This window comes from Heterocephalus glaber, unplaced genomic scaffold, assembly GCF_053883595.1.
Source record: "Heterocephalus glaber isolate CG9 unplaced genomic scaffold, H.glaber_assembly_v1.0 deba00001577, whole genome shotgun sequence".
Classification (NCBI taxonomy): domain Eukaryota; kingdom Metazoa; phylum Chordata; class Mammalia; order Rodentia; family Bathyergidae; genus Heterocephalus; species Heterocephalus glaber.
In genome coordinates, this window is record NW_028258358.1 from 19,248,542 (window position 1) to 19,259,919 (window position 11,378).

The window sequence follows — 11,378 nt, forward strand, 5'->3', positions numbered from 1 at the left end:
TGGCTATAGCTTGAGGAAAGTTTTAGTTTCTCCTCAAGCATAATCCATTTAGATCTCCCTGTAGCAGAAAATTCAAAAGATTTGAATAGGTCAGGATCTAAGTGAATGTCTAAACTAGTATCAGTTAAAGAAGTTAAAGTATGTCAAGAATTTAAAAACATGATTATCTGTACTTGTTAGCAGATAACTTATTTGTGGTTGGATCCCTTTGTCTTCTTTTGAAAAGGAACTTGAAGTCCTTGACAGATTCACAAGAATATTTGGTTTTTTCCACTAATTTTTTTTTCTTTTTGTCATTTTGCCTGGCTCTAGTGGAGATGGCTTCATTCTGGAGAGGTGAATCCAGCTCTTCACACCTGCCAATTTTGGAGGAGTTGGAATGACTAAAATGACTGGTCTTCAGTAGTCCCCTCCTTACACATAGTAAACACAAGTCCCTGAGATAGACATTAACTGGACTCCCCAGGGCCAGGATCTGGCAGAGCTTTATTCCCATGTTGTTGGATAGATTGTTGAACTCAGTCCAGGTAGATATAGATACTGCAAAACTTTACTGGCCTCAAACTCTATCACCCTGCTGAATGATAGAAAAGGCCTCCAATATAACATTTCACTTGGACTCATATTTAGCCCAGTCTTCAGGGTGTTTTGAATTCTCATGATGGATACTGGCAGTGTCCAGAGCCAAGGCTCAGAAGTCTCTTGGTGAAGTTTTACTAGAGTCCATTTTAAAGTCTGATTGGCCCTTTGACTTTCTCAGAAGACTGAGGTCTTTATGAGAGTGTGGATAGTACTTTATTCCTAGAGCCTTTGCTATTCCTTACCTGAGAGTTAAAAAAGTGTCCATCGCCACTCTGAATGGATTGGGGTATTCCAAACTCAGGGATGATTTCTTTGAGAAGTACCTTGCCTCCCTCTGTAGGGTAGAAAAGGCCTCAGTCCAATCCATGAATCAGTGAAAGCCAATATTTGTTTAACTCTTCTTCTTGTTGTGACTCGAGTAAACATTAACTTCCTTTTCTCTATGTGATATGTCCTTCTCCTTTGTAGGATCTGTACCAAAGGAGGTGGGCTGGGTTATTTTAGGTCCAGACAGAGCAAGATTGGCTGACTTGTCCAGTGATCTCCGCTATCACTGGTCCTGTGAAAATAAAAGTGATCATTCCTTGTATACCATCTCTCCCCCTCAGAGAGGGAAGAATTTTTTTTTTAAATAAGATTCCATTGTACTTCATAAGGAAGAACTAGTTTGTTCCCAAATACCACCATGATTCCCATTTGACTCCTCTTTGTCTAAAGCCTACTTATTTTCTTGGGGGTATAAGTTGGTTTTATTGGTTCCTTAGGAATTGGGAACAAGACTAGGAAATTGAGAAGATGTAAGGCTGCTATTTTTGCTTCTCCATTGGCCTCCTGATTTGTCAGAGATTTTAGACATGTCCTTTCATTGTCCCTTGCAATGAATAACATAAAATCACTGGGGGAGATAAAATGTCTCTAGGAGTTGTAGAATTAGGAAATCCTTATGTTTTATAGATGATTTTTGTTAGTTAACAAGACTTTTTCTTTGCAGATCACTGCATGGGCATATAGCACTAGAAAGGGATATTTTGAGCCTGGGTAAATGTTTAGCTTCTTCTCTTTTCCAATTATTAATGGCTGAGTAAGTGCAAATGACTGCTTTTTTAGCAGAGGTTCTATGGGGTAGAGAATTGACCTCAATGTCCTGAAGTAAAACTAACAATCATAGAATCCCCTTTTTATTTCCCCATTGCACAGAGCTGTAAACCATTCCTCCTTAGTTATTGGAAGGGAAGATCACTGATATCCTGTCTACTTGAATATATTTAGAAAATCACTTGTTCACAGGAGTGGTAACCTCTGAGCCTATAGACATCAGTGAGGCAGGATTAAGCAACATGCAAGTCTTTATGGTAATATCAGTGGCATCTAGGAGCCTGGTCTGGCACTTGATAAAGCTATTCCCTATGAACCACAAATGAAATTTTGTTTCCTGTATGTCCTTGATCTGATGGGGAGTCAGGGCTTCTAATTTTTTTTGTCCCAGTGTCAGTTTTGTAGCTTTTCTGTTAGTATAGCTATGGCTGTTTATTGCATTCAGGGAGGGTGGCCATCCGGCAGCTATATCAACTTTTTTGGAAAAAAGAAGCTACTGGGCAGGATTCCTGTCCTAGCTTTAGAGTCAGCACTCTGAAAGCCACTCCTCTTTTCTCTGCTATGAAGAGATAGGAGGGTTTTCTTAAGTTTGGTGTTCCCCATGCTGGAGCATTTATGAGGCCATGCTTTATTTCCTCAAAAGCACTGTTGGTCAGTTTTGTCTATTTTAAGGGCTTGTAAACAGAGCACTTGACAGTTTCATATAAAGTTACCATTAGTTCAAGAATGGGTATCCAGATGCAGCAGAACCCAACCCTTCCCAGGAAAGAATGAAGGTGTTCTTTGTGGAAGAAGGTTTGAGATTACAGATAGCCTAGATGTGGTCCCTACACAGTTCTCATTCCCTGAGGATAAGTATATATCTCAAATACTGAACTCTCTGAATGGATATCTGAACTCTTTCTCTTGAGACCTTATGTCTTGTTTTGGCTAGAAAACTGAGAATATGGACAATATTGTGGTTGGATAGCTCTCAAGTTTTGCTGCAGAATATATTATAATCTGTATACTACAGGACAGTCTACTGTGTAAGTTCTGTTACTTAAATTTTCACTAGTGCCCAACCCAAAAGGAGATGTTATCTCTAAAGTGCTGTGGGAATACTGTCCAAGTATATTATTGTTTTTCTTTTTTTAATTAGATTTTTCTACAAAAAGAGAAACAGGAATTGAGACTCTGGGTCCAGAATAAGTCCATGAAAAAAGTCAACATCACTGGCTATTTGAAAAATGCAATTTAAAACAACACTGAGGTTCCTTCTTCCCCCAGAAAGAATGGCTATAGGGCCAGGGATTTAGCTCAGTGGTGCCTCTGCCTGCCTCACAAGCACAAGGTCCTGAGTTCAATCCCCAGTGCCCCCCCCCAAAAAAAAGAAAGAAAGAAAGAAAGAAAGAAAGAAAGAAAGAAAGAAAGAAAGAAAGAAAGAATGGCTATCATCAAGAAATCCTTCTATGTTTTTGCAGAAATGTAAAGTAAGTAGTACCACCACTGTGAAAATCAGTATGGAGATTCCTCAAAAGACTAAAACTAGAAATTCCACTCAACCCAGCTATTCTCCTTCTAGATATGCTCCTGACAGAGTTAAACACATTATATTACAGTGATACATGAATATCCATGTTTAAAGCAGCACAATTCATAGAAGCTAAATCTTGAAAGACAACTATATGTCCATCAAAACATGAATGGATAAAGAAAATATGGCATACTAATCTTCCATAAAGAAAGATAAAATTGTGTTATTTTTAGGAACATAGAAGCACTTTGTGACCATAATGTTAAGTAAAATAAATCAGACACTGTAGGGGGCCCTGCCCCCCCCGCTGGAAATCTTGAGTGCCTTTTACGGACATATCCGGGCCTGCTACAAATCTACCCGGCAACAAGGAAGTAGCCCCAGTACCCTCCTCTTGCTCCTCCCCTCTAGCCCTACGGTATATATGTTGTAACAGCTTCTGCAATAAACGAGACTTGATCAGAAACCTGTCTTGTCTCCATCTCTCGTGTCCCCTGTCCCCTCTCATCCTCGCTCCCCCTCTAGGGTCTCCGTTGACTTACCCGCGGGCCGGGACAAGTGGCGCCCAACGTGGGGCCAGAGAACGGGGGATCCAGTGAAGGACGCTGCTCAGGGGCCCTAAGATTAAGATTGAGGAACAAAGAGCATACTCGACATAGAAGAGGCTTGCGATTGACGTGGACCTGCCGTCTTTTTGCACCTCGGTAAGTTGAGCAGCGATTATGGGACAGGGCATTAGTCAGCACGAACTGTTTGTGCAAGGTCTCAAGAAGACATTACAGGCACGAGGGGTAAAGGTTACAGTCAAACAATTGCTGAAATTTTTTGATTTTATTAAACATCTCTGTCCCTGGTTCCCTGCTGAGGGAACCATTGACGAAGAGAGATGGAAAAAGGTGGGGGAGGCTCTCTAGGATTATTATGCCACTTGCGGACCTGGGAAGGTCCCGATTGCGGCGTTCTCATATTGGAATTTGATTAATGATATTATTTCCCAAAAAGCAAGGGATCCACTGGTAGCTCAGGCTATACAGGTTGGGGAGGTAGCCCTCCGTAGTGGTGAGGAGCTGACACCCGCTGGTGACACTGACGCAGTTCCCCGGGACGCCAATATGGCGCCGGGACCCAGGCCAGTTAAGGCCACGCCTTCCTCACCAGACGAGGAAGAGGACTTGATGTCCTTTGACAGTGATGATGATCCCGCCCCCGACGGACATAACGTTCCCTCGGACCAATCCCAAATGGCCGCGATCCCTGCCAAGCCCTATAAGGCAAAGCCTTGCCGGACCCCCGCTTCCTCTTCCTCCATCACTGCCTCTAAGGCAACCCCACCCTCGCGGGAGGTTCCGCCCCTATATCCCTCCCTTCAAGCCTATCGCTGCTTGCCTCCGCCCCCAGATCCACCCCAAAAGGACTCCGGAACTGACGAGTCTGCGGGGGAAGCATTGCGGAGCGGCTCTGGGTGCCCCCCTCCTTATATCCGTCCAGGCCCCAGCACTCCCGCTTTGGCCTATCCTGTTGTTGATCCCCAAAAGGAACTCCGGGACAAAATAGACTTTCTAAAAGAACAGATAAGGTTAGAAAAGGAACATCAAGAACTTATTACCCAGCTTGAGGGCTTAAGAACAGGCAAGGCTCATGGAAATGTCCCTAGAGAGGACACCCATAAGCCACGACCCCCCATTAGAGGGGCGGCCCCCAGGGTGCCGTCCAGGTCAAGGGTACCCCTAGAACTTGAGCCCGTGGAAGCCTTCCCTGTCACTGAGACTGTTGACGCACAGGGTCAGGCATGGAGACACCATGGCGGCTTTGATTTTAAGGTTATTAAAGAGCTTAAAACGGCTGCGGCTCAGTACGGGGCCACTGCACCTTACACCATGGCTATTCTAGAATCGGTGGCAGAAAATTGGCTCACCCCAATTGATTGGCAGACTCTGGCCCGTGCCACCCTTGCAGGAGGTGACTACTTATTATGGAAATCTGAGTATGTTGAGAATTGTCGAGAGACCGCTAGACGCAATGCTCAGGCGGGGAATGGTTGGGTGCTTGACATGCTTCTTGGGGAGGGGGCCTACGCCGCTAACGACCAGCAAATGCAATTTGACGTGGGGTTGTATGCCCAGATTCAGACCGCAGCCACTAGGGCCTGGAGGAAACTCCCTTCCAAAGGAGACGTGAGTGCCTCCCTCACTAATATCCGGCAGGGGCCGGACGAGCCGTTTGCGGACTTTGTCCACCGCCTTCTCACGGCGGCAGGCCGGATTTTTGGGAGCGCGGAGACAGGGACAGATTTTGTTAAACAGCTTGCTTTTGAGAACGCCAATGCCGCCTGTCAGGCCGCTATCCGCCCCTATAAAAAGAAAACTGACCTTTCCGGCTACATTCGCCTTTGTTCTGAGATTGGGGCCGCCTACCAACAGGGCCTTGCCATGGCGGCCGCCATGCAAGGCTTCACAGTCAAACAATTCTTACAACGCCACGTCGGCAATAAATGCTTCCGGTGTGGGGCCATCGGCCATTTTGCTAGAGAATGCCCGACCGCTAAAATGCAGGGCCCCGACGCTCCGCCCCCAGGGCCCTGCCCCCGATGCAATCGGGGAAGGCATTGGGCGAGTGAGTGCCGATCCAAGACTGATGCCCAGGGTCGACCCCTCCCCCCTCTCCAGGGTTTGAATTCGGGAAACGGGAAAGGGGGCCAGCCCCGGGCCCCCAATTCCAAACAAATTTACGGGGCGCTCAATTTTGCTCCAATAAACAGCAATCCATTTCGGACCTCGTCAGAGCCACAAAAGGAAGTGCCGGATTGGACCTCAGTGCCACCACCCACACAGTATTAACCCCAGAAATGGGAGTTCAGGCCCTTGCTACGGGAGTCTTTGGACCCTTACCTAAGGAGACCTTTGGCCTCGTAATAGGCCGAAGCAGCAGTACCATGAATGGACTGCTGGTTTACCCAGGAGTGATTGATAGTGACTACTCTGGGGAAATTAAAGTTATGGCTTCTTCCCCCAAAGTTATTAATACCATTCAATCAGACCAAAGGTTTGCCCAATTGTTACTCCTTCCCCTTCTCTCCACCTCTAATAAGGCTCTTAAAAACGCCCGAGGCAGCCAGGGTTTCGGCTCATCTGATGTCTACTGGTCGGAGGTACTTTCAGCACAAAAGCCTCTCATGACCTTGTGGTTAGATGGGCGACAGTTTTCTGGGTTGGTCGACACTGGTGCCGATGTAACTATCATAAAGGGAGAGGATTGGCCTCAGGCGTGGCCATTGAAGGACACCCTCACCCATCTCAAGGGTATAGGGCAGAGTCAAAATCCTAAACAAAGTGCCAAAGATCTGACCTGGAGGGACCAAGATGGTAATCAGGGCACCATTCAACCTTATATCATCTCAGGGTTACCCATTAATTTATGGGGGAGAGACCTATTATCACAAATGGGGATAATTATTTCCAGCCCCAATGAAATTGTCACTATGCAGATGTTTAAAAATGGGTACATTCCAGGAACAGGGCTGGGAAAACACCCTACTAGCCTTACTCACCCCATTGAGCCTGTCCCTCGGCCCCCTCGAGCAGGGTTGGGCCATTTTCCATAGGGGTCGCTGATACTCCTGCGGTCCATGCTGAAAAGATCACCTGGCTCTCGGATGATCCAGTGTGGGTCGATCAGTGGCCCCTCTCCAAGGAGAAGTTGTTAGCAGCTCAACAGCTGGTGCAGGAGCAGCTTCATGCTGGCCATATCATTCCTAGCCATTCCCCTTGGAATACTCCCATTTTTGTCATTAAAAAACGGTCGGGAAAATGGAGGCTCTTGCAAGATCTCAGAGCAGTTAATAAAACTATGGTACTCATGGGAGCTTTACAACCCGGTCTTCCCTCACCGGTAGCCATCCCCCTTGGATATTATAAGGTTATTATTGATTTAAAGGATTGCTTTTTCACCATTCCCTTACATCCTGCAGATCAAAAACGCTTCGCTTTTAGCCTCCCGGCGACCAATTTCTGCGCCCCAATGCAGCGCTTTCAATGGCTAGTGCTACCCCAAGGCATGGCCAATAGTCCCACCCTGTGCCAGTCATTTGTAGCCACAGCACTTCAATCCACCCGAGACAATTGGCCTCAAATGTATATTATCCATTACATGGATGATATTCTCGTGGCGGGACAATTGGGAAGTGAGGTTTTGGCTTGTTATGCTGACCTTCGGCGGGCCCTTGAATCTTGTGGCCTCCAGATTGCCCCTGATAAGGTTCAACTAAAAGACCCTTACAGTTACCTCGGATTTCAGATGAAGGGACGTCATATTTCCTCCCAAAAGCTCACCTTGCGGCTGGACGGTCTTAAAACTCTGAATGACTTCCAAAAACTGCTCGGAGATATTAATTGGCTTATGCCCTATTTAAAGCTCACTAAACATGACCTGAAGCCTCTCTATGATACCCTGCAAGGTGATAGCCACCCCACTTCGCCTCGGGAGCTCACTGCTGAGGGGCGCAAAGCCATTAGCACGGTAGAACAAGCCATTCAAAATCAGACAATTACCTTTGTAGATTATAACTCTCCTTTATAATATATCGTTTGCAGAACCTCTCTCTCCCCCACCGCTGTCTTTTGGCAAACCGCTCCCCTTTTATGGGTTCATCTCCCAGTTTCCCCTAAGCGGGCCTTTTACCCTTATTATGTTGCAGTTGCAGACCTGATTGTTCTAGGTAGAGACCATGGAAAGATGTACTTTGGAAAGGAACCTGATGTCATTATCCAACCCTACCTTAAAGATCAAATCGATTGGCTTATGCAGACTACCGATTCCTGGCCAATTGCTCTCGCTTCTTATTCAGGATTATTGGACAATCACTATCCTCCCAACAAACTCATTGACTTTGCTAACAGACATGACTTCATTTTCCCAAAGGTCACTTCTTGTTCTCCTCTGCCAGAAGCCCTATCCGTTTTTACAGATGGTTCTTCCACTGGGATGGCTGCCTATGTGTGGGACGATAACATTGCCCAGTTCCAAACCGCCCACTCTTCGGCCCAATTAACTGAGCTGCAGGCAGTTATAGCGGTCTTTTCTACATTCCCTGCCCGAGCTTTTAATCTTTTTACTGACAGTGCTTATATTGCTCAATCTGTCCCCTTATTGGAAACATGTGGATTGATCAAACTTGCTTCTCAGACTGGTGGTCTCTTCCTCCAATTACAAGATTTAATCAGAAAGAGATCCGAATCCTTTTTCATTGGACACCTTCGTGCCCACTCTAACTTACCTGGCCCACTCACACAGGGCAACCGCTTAGCAGACCTAGCTACAAGACCTCAAGTTTTGGCCTGTTCAATAAATACTGATGCCCCCATTCCAATTGACCAGGCACAAAAGGCACACCAACTGCATCATCTTAATGCTCACACGCTTCGCCTTATGTATAAGCTTACTAGAGAACAAGCTAGACAAATTGTTAAGGCCTGCCCTATGTGCACTCTACACCTTCCTACACCTCATCTGGGAGTTAATCCTCGTGGCTTGATTCCAAATGCCCTCTGGCAAATGGACATCACGCATTACCCTGAATTTGGAAATCTTAAATATATACATGTCAACATTGATACCTATAGTGGATTCATATTTGCCACCCTGCAGTCCGGGGAAGCTACTAAACATGTCATCGCTCATCTCCTCATTGCCTTCTCAGTACTTGGATGTCCACAACAAATTAAAACAGACAATGGTCCCGGCTATACCAGCTCTGGCTTCTCCAACTTTTGCAAACAATTTGAAATAACACATATAACGGGAATCCCATATAATCCTCAAGGACAAGGCATTATAGAAAGGGCTAATCTCACACTCAAAATTACTTTAGACAAAATAAAAAAGGGGGAATGGTACCCTACCAAGGGGTCTCCTAGAAACCTGATATCACATGCACTATTTATTCTTAACTTCTTAAATTTGGATGCCAAAGGTTCATCTGCAGCCAATCGTTTCTGGCAACCAGAGACGCAATGACAATTTGCCTCGGTGATGTGGAAAGACCCCCTGGACCACTCATGGCACGGGCCCGATCCTGTACTTATCTGGGGCCGAGGATCGGTGTGTATTTACTCCAAGGAAATGAAGTCAGCCAGATGGCTCCCAGAACGCCTAGTAAAACAAGTTGATGGGCGTGCTGATGATGCCGATGACCTGACGTTGTCCAATCCTGATCAGTTAACAATGGCGCCCACAATTTCAATTTAAAATGAGCAAGGATATAATTCAGCTTATCTAGTAATGTTTGGGTGCACCCTGATGTTCTACACCGTCTTACATGTTTGTCTAGTGTTTGTTGTTTGTGGTCATGTAATTGAGCTCAAAATGTTCTTTTCTCTTTAAGGGATATTCACCCATTGTTACATTGATGATGTTATTTTGTTAAAGATATGCTTTTCTCTTGGATCAAGGTATCACTGGAATTTATTAGATTAAAGTGATTTTTAGATGGGAACTCCCTTTGATGAATATAGAAGTGGCCACCCAGAAAATATTGTTCTGGTCTTAATTCCTCAAAGGGACTCCTTAGTGAAATTTATATCATGTGATCTTAGGGAACATCGTCATCATTTAAAGTTTGGACCTCCGGCGCACAATGAAGAGGGAACTCATGAAGGACATCTGGCTGAATGAACGATCCGAAAACAAGAATAGGATGAGCTGGAAATGCCTAGTTCCCCTGATGTTGCTGACCAGGGTATGGGTGGTGTCGCCTTCAGAAGGGTTAGACCACATGAAAAATATATGGATTCAGTTGGCAGACTCGCTCAACTTGTCTGAGTTTTGTCTAAGTGCTGATGTAAACTTTCATTATATGTTGGGAAGTTGCCTCGTTCCTGTATGTACCCCATTGGAATCATTGCGGCCTTATACTCTGTTTAAAGATATCCCAGGAAAAAATCTCACATATGCAGATAGTTACAATTGGGGATCTGCTACTTGTCACAGGCCCAAGAATGCTGTCAAATTATATTCACCTAAGGTAATTATGTCTAATAAGACCGAATGTGCTGTATACAGAAATTGTACAACTAAATGTCTGCAAGTTAAACGTTTGGAAAACATGTCCTGCCGTGTTGAACAAGAAATTATGTATAGTAATTGCCATGTCTCTTTGCCAATGGGTTGGTTTTACACTTGTGAAAGGGAAACTTTTAATTACATTCCGGCCAACTTGAGTGACACTCGTTGTTGCTTGAGTCGGTTGGCTGTGATATTACCAGACAGAACTGATTTGATTGTACCTAATCGAATTAGACGGTGGTCGCCGTATACCGCCCCGGGATGTAATGATGATGTGGGTCTATTGACTGATGCAGAAGTGTTAGTCATGATAGGGTCTTTTGTTGCTCTGCCGTCCATCGGGGTGCACGCGGAAGCGGCAGTACGAAGATTAGCCTGTAAAGTGGTAAAAGGATTGAATGCCACCTCCACCGCCCTGGCGTTGATTAATCAAGAATTACAGGAACAAAGACAAGCTATTTTGGATAATCGAGCAGCAATAGATTATTTGTTGCTTTTTCATCACCAGGGCTGTGAAAAAATAAAAAATATGTGTTGTTTTAATTTGACTGACAATGGAGAAAAAATCGATGATACAATAAAACAATTGAAAGACCTGGCTAATAAGGTGCACAATGAGGATGGCGGAGACCTATTTAAATGGTTGACCTCATGGCTACCCAACCTACAATGGGTAAAACAATTGTTTCTTGCCATTGCAATTATATGTGTTTGTCTGTTATTGTCATGCTGCTGCATACAATGGATACCAATGCTTATACGTAGAAATCGCTTTGATTTTTAGATAAAAGGTTCAGGCTGATATGATTTAAAAGCCTTGTATTCCCCTTTGTATTTTAACCTATGTTAATCTTAGTAACTAAAATGTCCTCGGATAGTTCTGATTTTGTAAGGTTGTGATTTCCCCTGGAGCTATAGTGGAGACAAAGATGTACGTCAAAATCAGCGGTAAATTACTGTCAGGATGTTGGCTGGACATACGCTACATGGGCCGATTCCATCTCTGCCACGGCGTAAAATTCTCGCCCCACCTGGTGAGCGGGCTGGCAAGCCAATGACGGGCAACTGAGCAAGCGTGCCATGCAATGAGAGAGCCCTCGTGTGCCGCCTAAGACAGGTGCCAGAG

At 45.0% G+C, this 11,378-nt stretch overlaps 1 protein-coding gene across 1 annotated transcript; it reads left to right on the plus strand.

The window, feature by feature from the left end:
* The first annotated feature begins 3,474 nt into the window (after positions 1–3,474).
* LOC147823527 (uncharacterized) lies at positions 3,475–11,132 on the plus strand. The gene is made up of 2 exons (XM_087192986.1): positions 3,475–3,897; positions 9,784–11,132. Exon 2 carries the CDS (start codon positions 9,825–9,827, stop codon positions 11,034–11,036), a length of 1,212 nt encoding a protein of 403 aa, XP_087049112.1. The 5' UTR covers positions 3,475–3,897; positions 9,784–9,824; the 3' UTR covers positions 11,037–11,132.
* Positions 11,133–11,378: the final 246 nt, after the last annotated feature.

What these genes read in the sequence shown, in the direction of transcription:
- LOC147823527 (XM_087192986.1), top strand. Translation starts at nt 9,825, where the DNA reads ATGAAGAGGGAACTCATGAAGGACATCTGGCTGAATGAACGATCCGAA.